At 39.9% G+C, this 23,524-nt stretch overlaps 1 protein-coding gene across 1 annotated transcript in view; it reads left to right on the top strand.

Annotated features, from left to right (window-relative positions):
* Positions 1-1,506: 1,506 nt before the first annotated feature.
* The window catches only part of LOC122548648 (axonemal dynein light intermediate polypeptide 1-like), a 49,471-nt gene continuing 27,453 nt past the window's right edge, over positions 1,507-23,524 (top strand). Inside the window, exons 1-2 of the mRNA XM_087976633.1 lie at positions 1,507-1,676; positions 12,431-12,554. Coding sequence (XP_087832759.1) covers positions 1,507-1,676; positions 12,431-12,554 — 294 coding nt within the window. The remainder of the gene's footprint in view (positions 1,677-12,430; positions 12,555-23,524) is intronic.

The raw sequence follows: 23,524 nt of genomic DNA, 5'->3' as shown, positions 1-23,524 counted from the left end.
GAGGACTGACAAATGGCCAATGTTGTTCCATTGTTTAAGAAGAGAAACAGCGATACTCCAAATAATTATAGGCCGGTGAGCCTGGCATCAATGGTGGGAAGCTGTTGGAGAAGATACTGAGAGACAGGATTTATTCACATTTGGAAGCGAATGGACTTGTTTGTAATAGGCAGCATAGATTTATGTGGGGAAGGTCATATCTCACCAATTTGATTGAGCTTTTTGAGGAGATGATGAGAATAATTAATGAGGGAAGGGCTTTGGATGTTGTCTACATGGACTTTAGTAAGGTATTTGATGAGGTTCATATTGGCAGGCTGGTGTAGAAGGTAAAGTTTCATGGGATCCGGAGTGAGCTGGCTAGATGGATACAAAACTGGCTTGGTCAAAGAAAACAGAGTAGCAGTGCAAGATTGATTTTTGGAATGGAGATCAGTAACTAGTAGTGTTCTGCAGGCATCAGTGTTGGGACATTTGTTGTTTGTAATGTATAATAAATGATCAGGAGGAAAATATAAGTGGTCTGATGAGTAAGTTTGTGGATGACACCAGATTTGATGGATTTGCAGACAGTGAGGAGGATTGTCAAAGGACACAATGTGATTGCAGATTTGGGCAGAAAAATGGCAGATGGAGTTTAATCTAGACAAATGTGAGGTAATGTATTTTGAAAGATCAAATTCAGGTGCAAATTATACAATAAATGGCAGAACCCTCAGGAGCATTGACATATAGGGGGATCTGGGCAAACAAGTCCACAGATCCCTGTTAGTGGCAACACAGATAGTCAAGAAGATATACAGCATGCTTGCCTTTGTCGGACAGGGCATCAAAAAATGTTGGCAAGTTATGTTACAGCTGTACAAAGTCTGGTAATCTTGAAATTAAAATCCAATGTCGGTAAAATTTCAAATAAGGTTGTCAGATTGACGACACTCTTGTTTTAATTTGCACAGATGCTGACAGACTTGCTGAGCTTTTTTTTAGGACTCCCTGTTTAATATCTCAAGCAACTGTAGTATTTCGCTTCTTTTGATTTGGTTGTGGTATTACTTCCATTTTCCTGTCTGCTATGATGAACTTCGAGGAGAAAGTGAGGACTGCAGGTGCTGGAGATCAGAGCTGAAAATGTGTTGCTGGAAAAGCACAGCAGGTCAGGCAGCATCTAAGGAATTCCTGAAGAAGGGCTTATGCCCGAAACGTCGATTCTCCTGTTCCTTGGATGCTGCCTGACCTGCTGCGCTTTTCTAGCAACACATTTTCTGCTATGATGAACTATTGACAAACTTGAAATAACGTTGCTAAAATAAACCTCATTGCCTTATAGACCTCTGGCCTCAATACTTCTTCTCCTGAAATATCAATGGCAACACAACCACTTCAATGGAGAAAAAGCTGCCTTTCCTGTATTTCTGATCACCTCCTATGATGACATGTAATGAAGAAGGGTGAAGAAGGACAGTATTGTCATCTCTAGTGCAGTTGATAGAAGTGCTACTTCCTGCAATGACATCTGGTCCGGTGCCTCAAATCACTGATTTTGTTTTTATGTTGGCTGCCAATGAGCTATTAATTGATCTGAGTCCTCTCCTGGGACCAAAGGAAAATCATGCAGTGTGCCTCAATGACTACCGCTTGGTGGCTCTGACTTCCATAATCATGAAGTGCTTTGACAGGTTAGTCATAGCTCATATCTACCTGTCTACCAAATTATCTTCATCCTTTGCAATTTGCCTGGTTGTGCAGATTAATGGCAGGTTAATAGCAGATGCCATCTTTTTGGGCCTACACTCATCCATGCAACATCTGTATAACAAGGATGCCTACATCAGGTTTCTACTTATTGACTACAGTTTAGCTTTTAACACCATAATTCCAAACAAATTCATCTCTAAACTCCAAGACCTGGTCTCTGTAACTGCATGCTCGACTTCCTAACCCATAGCCTGCAATCAGTAAGAATAGGCAACAACACCTCCCCCACCATAATCCTTAACATCGGTGCCCCACAAGGCTGCCTATCTAGACCTCTAATAAACTCCTTACATACTCATGACTGTGTGGCCAAATTCCACCCCAATTCCATTTTCAAGTTTCTGACGACATCACCATTGTAGGTTGGCTCTCAAACAACAATGAGACAGAATTCAGGAAAGAGATTTGAATGCTTCATGGCATGGAATAAATACAGCAATCTCTCCATCAACATCAGCAAAACAAAGGAGCTGGTCATTGACTTCAGGTAGCTGAGTGGAGGGCACGCTTCTGTCTGCATCAATAGTGCTGAATTGGAGATGGTCAAGAGTGTCATGTTCCTGAGGGTGATGATCACAAACAATCTGACCTAGTCCACCCATGTCAACTTAATAGTGAAGAAAACACAACAGCTGCTCTATTTTCACAGGAGGCTAAGTACATTCGGCATGTCCACAAGGACTCTTACCAACTTTTATAAATGCACCATAGAAAACAATCTCTCCGGATGCATCATAGCATGTCTTGGCAACTGCTCTTCCCAAGACTGCAAGGAACTACAGAGTTGTGAGCACAGCTCAGTCCATCACGCAAACCAACCTTCCATTCACTGACTCCACTTGTACTTCCCCCTGCCTCGGGAAAGCAAACAACATAATCAAAGACACCTCCTACCACTGCTTATACTCTCTTCTGTCGTGCAGAAGTTATAGAAGTTGTATATATGTATGAATAAATTTAAGAACAGCTTCTTCCCCGTTGTTATCAGACTCTTGAACGAACGTCTGAAATGTCAATTCTGATCTTTCTCTCTCTCTCACTCTGTACCTTCTCTGTGGGTGTAACACTATATTCTGCACTCTATTCTGCTACCCTGATGCACTTGGCATGGTATGCTGCTCCTGTATAGCACACAAAATGACACTTTTCACTGTAAAAGAAAATCCAAGCCATTTTATCTGTCTCTGTTCCTAATGTTTCTTTTGCTATTTAATACTGTCCTTGTATAATTTCTGTGTCCAGATGATTGTTTCACATGAGAGCAGAACTCTCAAATATCCCGAGATATTTGTTGTCCAGCAGGGAAACTTATTCGTTTTGTTGAATAATGGAGTTTGTACAATAAATGCCCTGCTTTCTAATGATACATCAGTGCCTGAGGCATAAAAATATCCTATTGGAGTTTGCAAATAATTTAACTTATATTGCATCAAAAGAAAAACTTGATATTTGTCTATATGAGTACATCTAGCATTGGATAAAATAAATCTCTGTAGACATATTCTACCAAAGAAAAATGCAATTACCATGTTTACAAGAACAAGAAACTGAGCAATAAGTGACAATACATATTGACCTGTTCTAAAAGCTAAGAGAAAGTAAAATATATTTGTTATACTCTTGCATACCTTGCTTTTTATCTACCATTAAAAATTCCACCACTTCTCACAGGAAGAATGATAAACAGATTGAGATTTTGTGTTCAGGTGCAAAGCTAGATTTATTGTACAGGCATTATAACATTCGTGAAAACAGCAGAGTGCAAGCATCAATCTCTCGCCTCGAAGAATTGGCATTAAACTTCTGTTTTCTATCTTTTTATCAGCACTGACACACCATAAGTGTCAACTGCAAGATTGGCAAGGGAATGGGAAAAGAAGAAATGGTTGGCTTAAGTTTAAGTGATCAGATCTGATGGTACTGGTAAGAAAAAACACGGTGTATAGATCTTAATCTAAGTAGTAGTATAGCAGTAAAAATCTTCCTTCCGTGCCACCAAATAAAGCTGTTTTCAGTGTTTTGACATTGCCAATAGCCCACAGCATCTGCAATAATGAATTAAATTTCTGACATGAGTTTATAATTTTATTTTTGCTTCAACTTATACATATGTGAAGCAAACAAGTCTTTGCAATAGCTTTTGAAAAATGGATGACCAGGTGCTAGACAAGATACTCCTCTGAGATGCATATTAGGAAACAATTTTATATTTTATCCCATCTTACTTACACTCTTAATCAGTAAATATATTCGTGACTCTGAATTTATTTTTCAATTGTCGCTACGAGTGAATAGATGTATTTTTGAGAGTGGCCCAAAAGAATTATTTACATTCCTTTTTTATAATATGTCTTTTATTATTTAAGCGTGGTGTAGACATGATGTACCAATCACTGAAATGATCCTGACAGTTCTAATTTAGTGGTGTGAATTCTGCTTCAGCCCAGACTCTTTGGAACCCAACAAGATAACTTATCCAATAAGCATTGAACAACTCAAATATCCTCACAGCATAAATAATGCTGTTTTTGTAGCATTCAAATCTGTACCAGTTCATGGTGTAGCCAGTTGCAGAGCTTATTCTCGGTGGAGATGTCAGCCCAAAAGTGAAATAACCTGCTTTTATATTAATTGAAATGAATGGTTAAATGTTTCAGACAACAGTACTAATAAAGAGATGTTAGACATAATAGACTTTAAAAAGCATAATTGTCTCACAGATTCCTTGGTGATAATCTAAACTGGTAAATCATACAGTAATTTAGTAGTTCATAACTTGAGTATTGCTAAAAAAGTCAAAGTCATAGAGTCATGAAACATGGAAACAGACCCCGCTCCAACCAGTCCTTGCTGAACATAATCACATTTTGTTGAAGCTTTTTGTCTTGCACTCACAGGACAATTTGTAAAAGATACCAAAGTAAAGGGAAAATATCATCAAACTGTACGAGAGGAGAGTGCTGATTCATTGGCTAATGGTCATTTACAGGGAGAGGTGTTTGTATGGAGAATGCAGTGTTTACTGATGACTGATAATTAACTGCCAAGTTTTGTTTAAATTTTAAACCAGACTGGTTTAAAATTGATTGGTCAAGTCTTTGCCCTGTTAAATTAACCAGAAATTGTTTTCACTTGTTTGTTAAATTGAAACAAGCGCAGTTTGTGCTCATATCTTTTGTCCATGAAGAAAAAGACTGTCTAGTAATATCCCATATTAGCTTCCAGTTCTTGCAAGCATGCCATACTGCAAGTCTGACTGACAATTCTAAATTGGTTGTCAGTGTAAATATTCACACCCTCAGGATTATTTGGACATTGGCTAATCATGAAATCCCATCTAATATGGAATTGTGTTTTATGTGTTTTGCAAGCTAGTTGGGCATGGTCAGTATCTTACTTGTTGTGAACAGCTGCAATCACAGAAGGTGCAATACTTGCCAATTCACTTCCTCCCTCCTCATTATCCAAGGCTTCAAGCACACCTTCCACGTGATGCAGTAATTTACCTGAATTTCTGCCAGTCAATCTAGTTTATTGTATTCACTGCTGACAAGGTCGTCTCCTGTATGTTGAGTTGACAAAACACAGACTGGGTGGCTGCTTTGTTGAATACTTGATCTGTAAAAATGGCCACAAGCTTCCAGTTGTCTGTCACTTCAACACACCACCATGTTCCCATGCCAACGTTTCTGTCTCAGGCCTGTTGCAGTGCTCCAGTGTGGCTCAATGCGAGCTTGGGGAACAACGCCTCATCTTCTGACTGGGCAGCTTACTGCCTTCAGGACTCAATATTGAGTTTAACAATTCCAGATCCATAATCATCCTTTTCAATTTCCGTTACTCTCCCCCACACCCTGGGTCCTGCTTTTTATGGGTTGTTCCTTGCAAAGTCCACCCATTTTCATACTCCTCGTTAGTATCCTACCAGGCATTTATCTCTCTGGGCTTATCATCACATTTCTATATGTTTGCCTATCCTTTCTCTTGTTTTTCTCTCTCTCGCATACTCCATCTCTGGGCTTTGTTTCCCTGTTCTCTCATCACATTCCCTAACCCTCTCCCTATCAGGTCATCAGCATAAATACCACCTCTTCCAAGCTGTTTTCAGTTCTGATAAAAAGGTCACGTGACTCAAAACATTAATTCTGTACTTATCTTCTCAACTTGTCGCCTCGTCTGAGGTGTGATGGCCCTTAGGTTAAACCACCACCAATTCTCTCTCTCTAATGACAGAGCAACCCAATGTTCAGGTAGGACTATGGTGACTTTTACAGAATGCTTTCTGAACCTAATGCTCATCTTGTTCTTCCTGCATACTTACATTACTGATGCTATTTATTTTATGAATAGTACTATTTCTATTTTTCTGCTTTCCTGTTCCTGCTGTATCAATCAATACCAGCTACCTATCATTTTTTTTAATAGACAACTCCTTTTGGATGAACTGTAACTCAGATTTTTGCTTGTCAAGTCCATATAATGCAGCAAACAGCTCAACATTCAAAACGCGAAGAGCACTTTTCTCTGTTGGGTCATTTCTCAAAGTTGTGCTATGAAGTGGGTACAAAAAAAATGACCACTTCCTTCCCACATTGAATTCCTTTTTGTGTATGCACATTTCTTTTTCATAAATGTCATGCAGAGGAAATTATTTTCATCTTTTTCATTTAGCTTTTCTTAAATGAATAACACCCTCATATAAAGAACTGGCAGTTTTCAAAAGTGGTCATTTCAGACTGAGAATGCAATTCAGCGATTGACTGGGGCAATAATTTAACAGTTTGCCCTTTTATTTAGAATGGAAGTAAATTACATTGATGAAAAGGTATCAAGTTCTAACTCTTCAAAAACATTCTTACTGCTAATTTCTAAATAAAAGTTCTGGCATATATTTCATTTTTATACATCTGTGTTTGTTTGGAATGCAATAAAGTGAAGTTCACTGAATGGATTTTAATGGGACCTGCTAGAGTAAAAATAAAAATGCACTTAAACCTACTTAAAATGCCCATAAAATCCACATCCTTATCAATCACATAAACCCATCTCCTGACTAAAAAAAAAACAAACTTTTTTAATCTTCAGGCTTTCTGACATCTTAAAATGATCAATTCTTGGGTTGTCTGTTTGAAATTAAAGTGACTTGATTCACACTTTTATGTATTATTTAGCAGTATGTGAACAACGAACTTTTACAATCTTTTTGGTTTTATTTGTCTAAATCTGCCCAGCCCGTTAAATGCTTTGGACATTAATGGTTTGCAACACATTTAGCAGTTGCCCACATGCTTAGGAACCAGACAATCTTCAAGAAGCTGGAAAAAAGTGGCAACTTAACAAGCAGTATACATGTTAGTCTAAACCACAGATTCCGAAAAAAGGTTCCTGAAGTTTTTGGCAACCTGTTCAACGACAAGGCAAACTAGACAGTTGTCTGGAAATGCAAAGTTTGGGGGCATCAAAAACGGACTATTTATAGAGTTTCATGAATAGTTCAAAAAGGCTTCAGCAATGGGAATGACAGATCTAGATTTACTGAGATAAATGAAACATATTTCCATGCAATAGATTCCCTTGTACTTACATTGCAGTATTTCCTAAACTTTCGTGCTATATTCATCATTCTGTTCATGTGAAAGCTTTACAAATTTGTACATAACTATTCCAAAGCTGCAAGCCAATAAATTATGTCAAAGAATGCAATTTAATCTGATCCACTGTATCACAATGATTACTGATCTTGCAAATTATGATCACCTTATTAGGATTGTACTATAGACTCCATAATAGCGCGAAAGGGAGATATCATTTATCTGTAAGAATAATAAGGTGGTTATGGGAGGGGATTTTAACTTTCCAAACATGGACTGGGATGACCACAGTATTAAGGGTTTAGAGGGAGTGGAATTTGTTAAGTGTGTAGAAGAAAATTTTCTGATTCAGTATGTGGATGTACCTACTAAAGAAGGTGCAAAACTTGACCTACTCTTGGGAAATTGGAGGAAGGCTAATTTTGACGGTATGAAGCAAGAACTTTCAAAAGCTGATTGGGGCAGATGTTCGCAGGTAAAGGGATGGCTGGAAAATGGGAAGCCTTCAGAAATGAGATTACGAGAGTTCAGAGACAGTAATTTCTGTTAGGCTGAAAGGAAAGGCTGGTAGGTGGAGGGAATGCTAGATGACCAGAGAAATTGAGTGTTTGGGTTAAGAAAAAGAAGGAAGCGTATGTCAGGCCTAGCCAGGATGGATCGAGTGAATCCTTAGTAGAGAATAAAGGCAATACGAGTATGCTTAAGAGGGAAATCAGGAGGGCAAAAAGGGGACGTGACATTGCTTTGGCAAACAGGGTTAAGGAGAATCCAAAGGGTTTTTACAAATACATTAAGGACAAAAGGGTAACTAGGGAGAGAATAGGATCCCTCAAAGATCAGCAAAGCGGCCTTTGTGTGAAGCTGCAGGAGATGGGGGAGATACTAAATGAGTATTTTGCATCAGTGTTTACTGTGGAGAAGGACATGGAAAATATAAAATGCAGGGAAATAGATGGTAACATCTTGAAAAATACCCATATTATAGAGGAGGAAGTGCTGGATGTCTTGAAACACATAAAGGTGGATAAATCCCCAGGACCTGATCAGGTGTACCTTAGAACTCTGTGGGAAGCTAGGGAAGTGATTGCTGGGCTCCTTGCTGAGATATTTGTATCATCGATAGTCACAGGTGAGGTGCCGGAAGACTGGAGGTTGGCTAATGTGGTAACCCTATTTAAAAAAGGTGGTAAGGACAAGCCAGAGTGGTGAGCCTGACGTCAGTGGTGGGCAAGTTGTTGGAGGGAATCCTGAGGGACAGGATTTACACGTATTTGGAAAGGTAAGGACTGATTAGGGATAGTCAACATGGAATGGTGCATGGGAAATCATGTCTCATGAACTTGATTGAGATTTGTTGAGAAAGTAACAAAGGGGATTGATGAGGACAGAGCTGTGGATGTGATCTATATGGATTTCAGTATGGAATTTGACAAGGTTCCCATGGGAGACTGGTTAGCAAGGTTAGATCTCATGGAATACAGGGAGAACTTGCCATTTGGATACAGAACTGCCTCAAAGGTAGATGACAGAGGGTAGTGGTGGAGGGTTGTTTTTCAGACTGGAGGCCTGCGACCAGTGGAGTGTCATAAGGATCGGTGCTGGGTCCACAACTTTTCATCATTTATATAAATGATTTGTTTGTGAATGTAGGAGATATAGTTACTAAGTTTGCAGATGACACCAAAATTAGAGGTGTAGTGGACAGTGAAGACGTTTGCCTCAGATTACAGCAGGATCTTGATCAGATAGGCCAATGGGCTGAGGAGTGGCAGATGGAGGTTAATTTAGATAAATGCAAGTGTTGCATTTTGGGAAAGTAAATCTTAGCAGGACTTATACACTTCATGGTAAGGTTCTAGGAAGTGTTGCTGAACAAAGTGACTTTGAAGTGCAGGCTCATAGCTCCTTGAAAGTAAAGTCACAGGTAGATAGGATAGTGAAGAAGGTGTTTGGTATGCTTTCCTTTATTGGTCAGCGTATTGAGTATAGGAGTTGGGAGGTCATGCTGTGTCTGCACAGGATGTTTGTTAGGCCACTTTTGGAATATTGTATGCAATTCTGGTCTCCTTCCTGTCAAAAAGATGTTGTGAAACTTGAAAGGGTTCAGAAAAGATTTACAAGCATGTTGCCATGGTTGGAGGATTTAAAAGGCATCTGAATGGATATATGAATAGGAAGGGTTTGGAGGGATCTGGGCCGGGTGCTGGAAAGTAGGACTCGATTAGGTTGGGATATCTGGTTGGCATGGACCAAAGGGTCTGTTTCTGTATTGTACATCTCTGTGACTCTGTGCATATTATGTACAAAAATATCAGTTGTAGGAGCACAGTATTAAACTATTTGAGTCATATTACAAGTTATGAGATATCTTCCATCTGAGATGTCATCTCTGAAGTAGGAAACATTGAAAATTTGCAATAATATCACAAGAGTATTTTTTCATGTAAAATAAAATAAACTACAATTTTATTTCATGCTAATGCATGTTCTGCAAAAGAATAACTGGACCCGAAATGTTAACTCCGATTTTTCCCCATAGGTGCCGTCAGATCTGCTGAGATTTTTGAGCAACTTCTGTTTTTCTACTTTACACAGGCTGAAGTGAGCTGTAGAGGGTGAAAAAGCCAACCACTCACTGCATTACTGTGAGATTTTCAAGCCTCCTGAGCAATTTAAAAAAGATGTGAGGGGCAACTTTATTTATGCAGAGAGTGGTTTGTGTGTGGAATGAACTTCCAGAGGAAGTGGTAGATATGGGTACAGTTATAATTTTGAAAAGACATTTAGAATAAGTATGTGAATAAAAAATGTTTGGAGGGATATGGACCTACTACAGGTAGATGAGTCTAGTTTAGACCACATTTGGAGTATGGCGCGCAATTTTGGGCCCCATATATCAGGAAGGATGTCCTGGCTCTGGTGCTTGTGCAGTGGAGGTTCACAAGAATGGTCTCAGGAACGAAAAGTTTAACATATGAGGAATGTTTGTGGACTCTGGGATAAGGGGGGATAACGGGGGATTTAATTGAAACATATAGAATACTGAATGGCCTGGACAGGGTAGATGTTGGAAAGATGTTTCCATTGGTAGGAGAGACTTGGACCTGAGGGCATAGCCTTAGAGTAAAGGGATTTGGAATGAACATAAGGAGAAACTTCTTCAGGCAGAGACTGGTAAATTTACAGAATTCATTGCCACAGAAGGCTGTGGAGACCAGATCATTGAGGATATTTAAGACTCAGAAAGATAGGTGTTTGAGTATCAAGGGTTATGGGGTGAAAGGGGGAGAATGGCACAGTAGACTCGATGGGTTGAATGGTCTAATGTCTGTTCCTACGTCTTGTGGTCTTATCGTTTGTGACTATGGTTGGCGTGGACTTGTTGGACTGAAGGGTCTGTTTCCATGCTGTTGTCTCTATGGTTCTATAATTAAGGTGGAATGGCTATGATAGTAACTTATATTAATCAATTTCAATTCCAGTATTCATTTGGACATTTCAAATATATTAATTTAAGGATTTTGGAAGCTGTTTTGGATCACAATGTGTACCCAAACAGTTCTTTTTGGATTCAGTTCAACATAGTTAAGAGAAGACTTGACAACAACAGTTTGCGTAAATATGAATGTTTGTTAAGTAATAATGATAATAGTAATAATAGTAAATGGAAAAGAAAGAAGAAAAAGCAACAAGTCTCACGTCCTTCTGCCCACTGGAGACTCCTCAATCGATGGCTGGTCTGGTCTCAAGTTAATTCTCTGCATCATTCATGATCCCAGCCTGAAGTGAAGTTCAACTCTTGGAACAAAGCTCTCTTTCTCTTACAGTGTAACAAACAGCCAGCACAGTAAAGTAGATATAGAAGACAAATTGCTCGCGAGGACAGAAAAGTTTTGATTGTGCTGTCTGTGGCATGTATGGTAATGTTCACAGGACTCATTCAATATTAGCCCTTCAGCCCATCCTATAAATCCACCTTTGACAGCGTATGTTACAATTGCACATACAGATGCAAATCAGTGATAGCCATGTGAGAATGTAAATAAGACCATATTACATACACCAGAAAATTAAAACTACAATGAAAATAACCATCATTAATACGAATATTCTAACAATAGGGTATATCATCAAATTAATGATCGCAGTGGCCTTTTTTGTGAGATTAGGTACAGCAGCTGCCAACTGATAATCATCCACAGCAGCATCCATTCATAATAAATTTGCATGGTTCTGAGAAGAAATCATATATTATCGATTTACAAACTTTAACAACTCATTCTCTTTTCATTAACTTCCCTCTGTCTACACAAGCTAGTCTTCCTGCCCCTCTATCAATACCCAAAAGGTATTACCCATGGGCAAGTATCCCACCAGGCTTAGGCAAGTGTTGTGGGTCTAACTCCACTTTTCCCCATGTACAAAGATCCTCAGACATTGTAGATTTATTTGGAAGATGTAACTGGCCACCCCCTTTAAACAGTCTACTCCTGGATGTTTCTCCTTTCAGATTATACAATGCCCATGGCAACACTTTGAGCCACCCTGTAATGTTTGATCGGGGTCAATAATTTAATTTGTTGTTTTAATAACCCATTCATTCATTCTACAATGCCAGTTACTTGAGGGTAGTAAAGAATGTGAAACATTCAATGCATCCCATCGTCTGCAGTCCATTGCTGCACCTTTTGACCTTTAAAGTGTGAGTCATTATCTGATTATATTTCTGATGATTCAGCATGGTAGGATATCAACTGCTCTAGGCCTTTAACAGTGTTACTCTGATTTGCTTTGGTTTTCGGGAAAACTAACATTAGCCAAGAGTAAGTGTCCACCATGGTTAACAGATATTGATATCGTTGTTGTAACAGTAATGGACCAACATAGTCAATTTGCCAGATATGAGCAGGCTGATCTTCCTGCTTGATTTGTGCCATTGGCTTGATTGGCAGTGATACATCGTTGTCCTTTTGACATATCTCACACTTGCCAATGACTTCTTTCACCAGATCAGCTGCTAAATGAAGACCTCAATCTCTTGCCCATTGCAGTCCTGTGATACTTTAAATGTCCTGATTTTTCAGGAGCCCATTTTCAAGTGTGATACTCGCCAAATGCATCTTCAACTGTTCTGGCTTTTACTATTCCATCTACAGTGTTGTTGTGACCAGCAGATTCCGAGCCATCCTTCACATGGGCATCAACATGGTACTTAGTAATTTTCATGTGCTGTGCCTTTGCCCATTTTTGTTTCCATAGTTCTGTTCCCCACAGGAGCTTTCCAGCAATCTTGCAGTCATTTGACTGCTAGTTTGGCATCCATACAGCCAATTCATTGGCCACCATCCATTAGTTAATATAAAAGTGCAGACACCAGCCCTCTTCTTGCAGCAGTAGGGCCACAGCTTCCAATTCGGCATACTGGCTCAATTCCCCCATCTCCTTCACTATGGATAATTGTCTGTGTGGAGGGATTAAACACAGCCACTCAACACCATCTTTGGACACTCTTCCAGGTGCTGATCTAGCAGTGAACCAAGTGACAAGTATCTTCAGAGTTAAAAATCACACAACACCAAGTTATAGTCCAACAGGTTTATTTGGAAAAACTAGCTTTCAGAGTGCTGCTCCTTCATCAGGGGTGGTTGTCAACCACTTGATGAAGGAGGAGCGCTCCAAAAGCTAGTGCTTCCAAATAAACCTGTTGGACTATAACCTGATATTGTGTGATTTTTAACTTTGTACACCCCAGTCCATCACCAGCACCTCCAAATCATGAGGATCTTCAGGCAGTTTTTCAAACAGCACACCCTATTGAACGGGAGATGCAGGTATGGCCAGGTCAAAACTTGGAGTGTGTTCACCTGGTGGGTATTCAGCTATTTGTTCATGGAGTTTGGCAATGCCTTATTTTCCTTTCTTGGCTAGATCAGCTTTATACCATTTTACAGTGGAGCTTTGTTGGGCTCCATCGGCCTTGTGGGTTGCAATGTCAGGTAACACCCACTTCAGAATTAGTAATTCAGGTCTGAGGAATACTTTGTTCCCTTTCCTGGCTGCCCTTCAGTTTCTACCAGGGCCCTTCAGCTTCTACTAGGGCCCACTAGCACGCCAGAAGTTGCTTTTCAAATGGTGTGTAATGCATAGCTGCCTCAGTCAGTTTTTTGGACCAGAAGCCCAAAGGTATTGCTTTCCCCTTTTGTCTCTGCCATAAGCTCCATGTGGCTACATCTGAGACTGCTGATATTTGTAATTCAAAAGGGTAAGCCAGATATCCAAGGAGCTGGAGCAACGCTAGTGCTGCATCTTTAGCGGCCATAAATATTTTCCGCTGTTCATTGCCTCGTTCAAACTAAGCTTTCTTTCGAGTAATAGCATTTAAAGGTCTTAGCAATATGGTCGTGAGGTATAGGTCTGCGCCAATATCTGAGCAGACATATAAACTTCTGTGCCTCAGCCTTGCTAGTTGGAACAACTGTTTTTTTGTATTTATTCTTTACTTTTCCAGGGATGTTTCTAACCTCTTTTGTCCACTGAATGCCTTAAAACTGCAATGATTATGCTGGTCCCTGCATCTTTTTTTGGGTTTACTTCCCAGCCTCTGTCTCGCGTTGTTTGCACTGTGGTGACTACAACTACCGCCACAGCAGCTTCTGTTGGTCCATGGATCAAGATGTCATCAATATAATGTGCTACATGAATGTCTGGTGGCAGCGGACACATGTCTAAGTCCCTTAGTACTGGCCCATTCCATAAGGTTGGGCTCTGTAGGTGAACTTGTGGTAGCTGACAGAAGGTATGTTTTCGACCTTCCTATGAAAAAGCAAAATGAGCTTGTGATTCTGGGGCTGTCGGTATTGAGAAAAAGGCAATTGCCAGATCAATAACGGCATACCAGGCATCTAGCTATTGTGACAAAATTTCTATAACAGTGACCACATCAGGCATGGCCATCGACATGGAGGAGCATATTTATTAAGTTGGTGCTAATCAACTGTCACTCGTCAACTTCAATCAGGCTTCTTTACAGGCCATTCAGGGCTATTGTACACAGATACTGCATATGGCACAATCTTCACAGCTAACAGACCCTGTATAGTATCCCCAATTTCTTTGTGTCCTCCCGGAATATGATACTGTTTCATCAAAATCACCTGAGACAGTGGAGGAATAATGAGTGGTTTCCATTTTGTCTTGCCAATAGTAACCATCACAGCTCATATCCCAAATGAGAATTTGTCCAGAGAGGTTTGCAAGGTGGTACCTCTTAATAAGACTATACTGATAACCTTTTCTGGAATGTTGGATATCAATACCAGGACTATTCGTGAGAGTCCATTCCCTGAGGCCATTCTAATATTTGTTTTAACTGCCAATGTTATTGCTCCAACAAATCCATTAATAATGGTTCTGAGCCCTACATGTCTATGTGGATTGCCATGTATAATAGTAACTTCTGTCCCAGTGTTTAATGACGCAATGTCTTGTTGTACATTGCCTTCCTTCAATAAACAGTAATAGGGACATGAAGCCTCGGGTTTCCGGTTGTCCCAACAAATACACTCACACAGATCCTGGATTCCTGGCACCATCCCTTATCAATTGGCTGACTGCCTCACCACAACTGCCTGACCTCCTCCAGGCTAGGGTATAGTGATGTTGTGGAGACGCAGTCGGTGTGGTTTCCTTTCCTCCCTCCACATCTGATTTAGTCTCTCTTCCTTATCCTTTGAAGAACATTGTATCTTCCACATAATGTACATGGTATCCGTAGATAGTCCGAATATCCTACTGCTCTTGATTCCTGCTTTCAATAATGCTGCAAACATTTCTCTTCTGGTTACCTTTTGCTTCGAACCCACCCCATCTCCACCTTGTCGCTCACTCTTTGCTTACCATCCTCCACATCCTCTAACTCTAACAAACATACATGTCCCACTGCCTATCCCCGGCTTACTAGGGTTAACAAGGCACCTCTCATCCAGCCTGGACCACTTCACATTAGCAGGCTCCTTACTCTGGCTATGAAAGCTTCCTGGTCTGGACCCTGGAACTTTTGAGAATGCATACCCACTTGTATAGCCAAATCCCTCAAATGTTTTATACCTTCTGGTATGCGCTCCCATTTTTCAACATCACCTTACCAACCTATCGGGGAAGAGTACTTGTTTCCTACTGCTTATGTCAATGCATTCCACAACGATCCAGTCTGCCTAATCTTCTAAAAATGCTATTCATATGTGGATCAACATTGAATGCTCCCAGATTCCCTCACTCTGTGGTACTCAGCATAATATGGGCAGCACCCTGGTTCCATGAACGCATCAGCCAAGAGTTCACCCGATTTCTGCTTAAAGTGTGACCTCAAATCCTGCAATTTGAACACAAAGTAATCTCTCACTCTTCTCAGATTTTGTGAGTTTTGTCCTCCTACTTGTTTAGCCTTATTTGCTATTTAGGATCGTGCTTTGGTCATCCACAGAGGTGAAGCATTCCCTTCCCCATCTGTCCATTCATACTCTGAATCAGATGAATACCAAATGTCTCCATCCCAATGGTTGAGGTCCCATTGCGAGGTTAATAGCGTGCGTACTTTGACTGGGTCAACTTTCCAATTGCAATGTTTTGTTCTCTTTTTCTGTTGTACCGTAGCCAGATGGTATACTATCTGGTTTTGCTTCTCCTCCACATTTTCAGCTCTCTCTTGCGTTGTCTTAACTGCTTCTGTTAGGATGAGGTTATGTTGTTCTACCGCCGTCCATGCAGCCTCAAGCTGCCTCTCCTTGGCCTGTCACTCTTCCAACTCCATACATGTAGAACAGAAAGCAGATGAAAATATCCATCCAATTTGAAGTACGCTGATCTTGCTTTTGAGGAAGCCTGCATCCTGCAAGCACTTGTGTACAACACAGCCTGAATGAATAACACTCCCTCCTCTCTCTTTCTGGCTGTAACTGTACCTCATTCTCGTGGGAGTGCTAATTGTACTCACAAGTTAGTTATGGACTCGAAACCAGAGTCTGCTGCTTCCCATCCTGGAATACGGAAGGTCTCTGGGGCATCAGGCTGCCTTTCCCTTCTCTTAAACATTTTCCTCAATCCTATCCTTGTCGCCAAAAGTGTCGTGGATCACAAAGTGTATCCAAGCAGTTCTTTTCAGATTCGGTTAAAGAAGACTTGACAACAACAATTTGCTTAACAACGAACGTTTATTAAGTAATAATAATAAGTGGAAAAGATAGGAGAAAAAGCAACAAGCCTCAGACCCTTCTGCCCATCGGGGACTCCTCGGTCGACAGCTGATCTGGAGGCTTAGATTTGTTTCTGGCATTATTCATGATCCCAGCCCGAGGTGAAGTCTGAATCTTGGAACAAAACTCTCTCTCAATGGAACAGCCAGCATAAAAAAGCAGATACAGCAGACAAACTGCTTGCTAGTACAGAAAACAAGTTTTGATTGTGCTGTCTGCAGCACGTACGGGAATGTCCACAGGACTCATTCAAGATCATGCAGTTGTTGAATATCTTCAACAATTTTAGCCTTTCAGCCCATCCTATACAGAAGTACAACAGAAGGAATTGCAGAATGGATTTCAGATGATCAAGGGCTGGCACTTTGTTTTATTTGCACCAATTGGCTGTAATGTTAGAAGTTGTGAAAGGCCTGCAGGGTGCTAATTCACTACATGGATGGCATGGCTGGAGTATGATATCAGGTCAGCAGCAGAAACATGTTCTAGCTTCAACCGCTCAATGCCAGAAGTGATTTAATAATGTCAGCAATAAGGCAAAGATGAGTAGTCGCATATTCATTTGCACTCTTCTGTATCAATCGAAATCCTCCATCTGCCTACTCAAACCTGTCTCAGCACATCATCACTCACATTAACATACCTTGTTGTAAATACACCCTTCTGTGTATGCAACATTCTTCAGAACCCTTCTTCTTAATAAGTCACTGGATCTGAAACTTTAAGCCTGCTTTCTCTCCACCTTTGCTGCCAGACCTGCTGAGTTTCTCCAGAAATTTCTGTTTTTGTTTCTGATTTTGGCATCTGCATTTTTCTTTCTGCGTAGTCAATTCATTCACCCAACCACCACTGACATTATTCCCCATCTTTGTGCAATGATACATCTCTCCCTGATATTCACCTTCACCAAATGCTCTCCATCCATCCATTTATCATATTACCATTACTTATCCATACTTTAGTTCTCTTTTTGAAGAAAACAGAGAACATCGAGCAGAGATAGAGAACTGGACATGATAGTCTGACAGCTACAGAAAAGGAGACAGTTGTAACATCAGTAACACCATGGTCTACTTGGATATTTGAAATGCACATTGGAAAACACCAAGTTGACCCTTAAAATCTGATAGTTAATAAGATGTGTATTCTCAGCACTTTAACTGGTTCAGAAGGAGGCCATTTTGTTTCTGTAAAATTGATGAAGACTAATTGATGTCAGAAGATTAAATTCAAAACTAAAAGAGGTACCAGTGATGGAGATGTTATTGGTTAAGGAAAAAGCTGCAAGTTATTTACCAATGCATGTTTCTTTCTCTCAATGCGTTCTACGTATGATTACAATCTTGAACTAAATATTAACTCATTTTATATAAATTATAATTTATATAAAAGGAGTTAATATTTAGTTCAAGATTGTAGTAAATTTAATTTTAGCATCCCTATTGAATTATCACTCTGTGGCTGACATGTTGTAACGCAATTTTTGGAGTATAGCAAGTCTTCTCGCAGTATTAATGTCAAGTAAACTTAAATAAAAATCGAAAATGCTGAAAATACTCAGCAGTTCATTAAGAAATGCTGATAAGACTTGCTGAGTACCTCCAACATGTTCTGTTTTTAATTTCAGATTTCCAGCAATCGTAAACAGACATTTCGTTTAAACTGGCCTTTGGAAAGATGTTGGCAGGTCGGTAACACCCACCAGGTCTTTTTGTTTTGGAGCGAGTGCACCCGGACTGGGACTAGGGAAGAAGACCATGCCCTGCTCTGCTCGGGGATCAGTGGCGTGTTGTGCAGGCGGTTCCCTTGGAAACTAATTGTGACAGTGTTATCATCAAAACGCGAGTGTGCACGTGATCTTACCCTGGATCCTGCTTTCTAATTGCATTTTAATTGTTGCTGCCTGGAACTGTTATTATCAATAAGACAATGATCCCAGCCTCTGAAACACTTTTGAAGTTTAGCAATCCACATCTAATTACTGTGCATACTGGAGCACCGGCATCCAAGGCAAGTTATTTCATCAGAACTCTTGTAAATCTGATTTAACATGTTCCTGCCCATATCTTTGCCAATTAACTAAATATATATAAATGGGCAGCTTCCGAATTTGCAACCTTTGGGTTTGCTGTTGTCATCTTATAATCGTTCTTATTTATCAATACATTGTAAACATACATCTGTGCGCACCATTGGCTGTTAACTTTTATCTGTCACTTTCACTGATCAGGCCAAGGATCATTGATTGATTGCATCTCCAGACATGTTTTACATACTGGTAAAATTTAAATCAGTACTCACTTGTTTCTTGTGAATTCTTCAACACAACATTCAACTCTGTTCTGTGACTTTTAAAGGAACAAACGTGTTATAGATTGATACCTGTTTTAGAAGTGGTGCCAAACCACAATTTATGAAAGAGATAAAATATTTCATTCATCTCGAAGATTAGGTCAGGTTGGACAAGCTGGTGCTGTTCTTCTTGCAACAAAGAAGATTGAAGAGGAATTTCCAATGGAGGTGTACAAGATTATAACCACATTTGCTAAGGTAGACTAGGAGAGGTTGTTGTTAATAGCTGATGGAACAAAGCCTAAGGAAAGGGCCCTTGCACTGCAGTGCTGCAGTCTTAACTTCCGAGCCAAAAGGTCTGGCTTCAGTTTCCACCTAATCCAGAGATGTATAATAACAACTCTGAGTCGGTTAATTAGAAAATGCTCATATATTGGGTCTTTAAACTTACAACCCTGTATGAGATCACATTCATAACTATGAATGTTCGTAAGTTGGATGTTCATAAATCAAGGACATCCTATACCAGTAATCTTGTCTACATGGTAAAATCTGAAATAGTGCATTTTAAGATTTAAGGACTATGGATGGAGACACAGGGGAAAATGAGGAAGAACTGTTTTACATAACAACTTGTTACCAAAGAGGATGGTGGAAGCAGAGGCGATCAATGAGTTCAAAGAAAGAAAAACTTGCAGAACCTTAAGGGGATAGAGTGGGAGCATGAAACTGATTAGATTGTTCCACTGACAGTGGGCATAGACATGTTGGGTCATTAGACCTCTTTTTGTACCATTTTACATTTTTAGCAGAATAGAAAGTGAGTGATATGTTCACTCCAAGCCCCAATCTCCATTCAGTGAATCAAGTGTTGGATTGCCAATTAGTGGCTTCTATCAGGAAGGCAGCCACTCAGCAGTGTAGCTGGAATCTCGACCCAAATAATAATAACAGAGGGTTATCCTGTGAGCAGGAAGTTTGTCACAGCTACAGATTTAAAGGCCCCACACTCTCAGTCTCTGCTTTTTTTTCATGGCAATCAGAAATGTAAAATTGAGATTAAAAAAGGTACATACTCTGTCACCTTCACTAAAGGAATTTGCTGCCATGTGCTGCTATGATATGATCCCAGTGACTGGCTGCTCTTTAGCCCTTGAAAACTGTTGTAAATAACTGCCAAACCTCCTCCTATTTAATGTTTGCAAAGTGCAGACAGGAACAAAAAAATGCATGACATAAGCTCTTCAACAAACACAATGACTCATTAATTAGTTATTTAAAATGATGTTTGGATTTCCGACTTGTGCATTTGAGCATTTTCCATGATGTTTGAGGCTGGTGTGATGATGTCTTGCCCACTATGAAGACTATGACAAGAGGAAGGCATCAGTAGTTAAGTCAACTACTCCATCAAAAACACCATTGATGTAAATGTGTTTATTCCATCTCCAGAATGGTTAATTGCTTCTCTTTATTGCTTCCATCCCAAAGAAAATTAATGACAACCAGCCTTCTTTTAATGAACTCATAATAATCTGTTTATTAACAACGAAACCTATTCTTAAAGCAAGTGGCATATTTTGGTTATCACCTAAACTAGGATTGAGAATTAGAACTATATTCCCTTAATCCTGCACACATATACATACCCAAACACAGCATAAAAAGACAAGTTACTGCTGAGTCAGAGGTTTAAGACAAAATGCAAAAAGGGAAAAAAAAAGTGGGTCAAGAGTCTGGAAACAAAGTATAGAATATGGTGACTTCTCATGCCCACTTTTTGCTGTTGATGAAGCTGAATGGAACACAGCCATAGATGAATGATAAACGTCCGTTTCGATTCTGACTGGCTTTCATTTGAGGCTCCGGAGATTGGTGACAATGCACTATTTCAGGCTTTATCATGTAGACTAGATTACTGGTACAGAAGATTCCCCAATTTATGCTTGTCCAATTTATGAATGCTCCTAGCTACGAGTGTGATCTCATACAGCATTGTAACTTTAAAGACCTGACATACAAGCATTTCCTGTAGTTAAGAAGTGCTTCTTTATATTGTCCTGCACTGTGCACTGATTTGCAAAAAAATTGACTAATAAGTGGACTCCAGAACGGAACCCATTTGCAACCTGGGGACTGCAGTTGGATTCTGTTAGATTCCAGGGACTTCCAGTGAGAACAGGTTTGCAGGAGACTGTCTGGCAGCCTCAAAGATGTCTTCCTTACTATGACTCCTGGGTCTGTAGAATAGGACTGCAAGTCCAGAGAGGAATATGAGGCAACGACTAATGTAGAGGCCCTTAGTTCTCTCAAAACCATTCCCCCCACCCCCCTAAGTTATTAAGGGAGTAAGCCCCATCTCTTATTGTACTGAAAACTTTCCTTAGCTGTTTCTAATGTTGCTCAATTTCCATAAAAAGGATCATTCACAGCATATATTAAACTGTTTCCTTAATTTCCAAGAAATCACATGATAATCCTCTTTCACAATCTAGCAAATGTCTAAATATTTTCAAAAGAACTTCAGCTTTTCTTTCAGAAAGTCCTTAAATATCAAATATATAATTCGAAGAGATTCAACATGATTCTTTATTTTATGTTTGCTTCTGGGAACTGGCGAACTGCCTGATTTGTGGCTGTAAAAATCTAGATTTTTGACTCACTTGCCTTATGGTTTAAATTTAGTTGAAGCATTGCTGGTTCACAAAATATGTTGATTAACCTCTGTATTTGAGCTTCATTCTCATGATGTTGTAATATCCGAACCTCAAAATTAGTATCCATAAATCTATACATATCATTAATGGTATGTTTAATTTACAATGATATGCATAGGCTGTTCAATTCTTTCAAACCCAGCAGTATCTTGTTAACTTCAACAATAAGAAATAAAGAACCTGATTAATGCAAATATTTTGTTACAATCAAAATAATATATCAACATTATTAAGAACTGTTAAATAAATCTCATGTTTTTAAAATAACATTTCAGAATTCTTTCAGAGATAACTATAATCCATCCATTAATTGGCCCTGAGTCATTGAGGTAATTAATCTATAAGTTGTTGATGATCTCTTTAAGTAATACTGGTGAAGGGTCCTTTGATGGTGTTGAAAGCTGTGGGAGATTAAAAGTAAAATAGATGACAGAGCTTCAAAATAGCTGTGTTAGTTTCATTTAAGCTTGACTACTAAACAATTAAAGTTCTTAAATTCGAAAATATCAACCATTTCATATCAGATTCTTTTCTCATACTGATATGAAATATACTGGATATTGTACTGGAAATTCATTGAGATTTTATCATCAGTGTGCGAAGCAGGCAGATCATGATACCAAGCAGCGTGCGATGTTTAATTGATGCCAGCATAGCTACTTTGGAGTTCCATGCTCCAGTTTACTCTCAATCTGTCATAGGTTGTAATCTAACAACCACTGGAGTGTTAGTCATTTCAGTTGGAAGGGATTTGTGCTCCATCTGCGAAATGTGGTCAATCATGGACACTGAGTGCACTCCTGATAATTATATCCGCAGGAAGTGTACTCAGCTGCTCACCGAATGAATGGATTGGCATGGGCAGCAGTTGGAGATGTTAAGGAGCACACAAATGGTGGAGAGCATAATAGATAGAAGTGAGAGAAATATGGTCACACCCAATGTATTGGAAGATAGGTGATCTCTAGATGTAGCAGGCAGTCAGTACAAGAATGCCCTGCAGCCGTTCTCCTGTCAAACAAGCAAACAAGTTTTGGGTACTGAGGTTGGCCCATCAGGTGACAGCAACAGCAGCTGAACAGAGGTAAGGGACAAAACGTAGTAGAGCAATGGTAATTGGAGATTCGATAGTCAGGGACATAGATAGTTGCTTCTGTGGCTGCGAGAGAGACTCCAGGATGGGATGTTGCCTCCCTGGTGCCAGAATCATAGATGTATCTGAGTGGGTACTGGGCATCCTGAAACTGGAGGGTAAGCAGACAGAAGTCATTGTCCATATTGGCTCAAATGACATAGACAGGACAAGTGACAAGGTCCTGCAATGACAATTCAGGGAGTTAGGCAGTAAACTGAAAAACAGGATCTCTAGCCATCTCAGGATTACTCGCCATGCCACGTGCTACAGAGGCAAGGAACAGAGACAGAGTACAATTGAATATATGATTAAAGAGCTGGTGTAGGGGAGACAGCTTCAGATATTTAGATTATTGGATGTCTTTCAGGGAAGTGGAGACCACTGCAAGAAGGATGGGTTGCACCTAAACTGGAGGGGCACCAATATCCAGTGAGGTTCTATAGTGGCACTTGAGAGGTTTAAACTAGTGTGACGGCGGGGGGGGGGGGGGGGGGGAGGGGGGGGGTGGGTGGGAACTGGAGCAGCAGGTCAGTAAGTAAAGAAACTGGAGAAGAACATAAGACTGAGATGAATATCGCGAAGAGGAAGAACTGTTAGGGAGAGGTTGCTGAGCTCAGCAGATCTGGAGGCTTGGATTATATTTGCTTCAATTCAAAAAGTATAAGAGGGAAGACAGATGAACTGAGAGCTTGGATTAATGCATGCAATTATAATGGTGTTGCTATCACAGAGACGTGGTTGAAAGAGGGACGGGATTGGCAGCTTAACGTTCTGGGATATTGA

This window comes from Chiloscyllium plagiosum, unplaced genomic scaffold (genome assembly GCF_037043375.1).
Source record: "Chiloscyllium plagiosum isolate Xiang-an unplaced genomic scaffold, Cpla_swu_hap1 HiC_scaffold_3, whole genome shotgun sequence".
NCBI lineage: Eukaryota > Metazoa > Chordata > Chondrichthyes > Orectolobiformes > Hemiscylliidae > Chiloscyllium > Chiloscyllium plagiosum.
The sequence above is the reverse complement of the archived record's forward strand: the minus strand, read 5'-3'. Positions and strand labels throughout refer to the sequence as shown.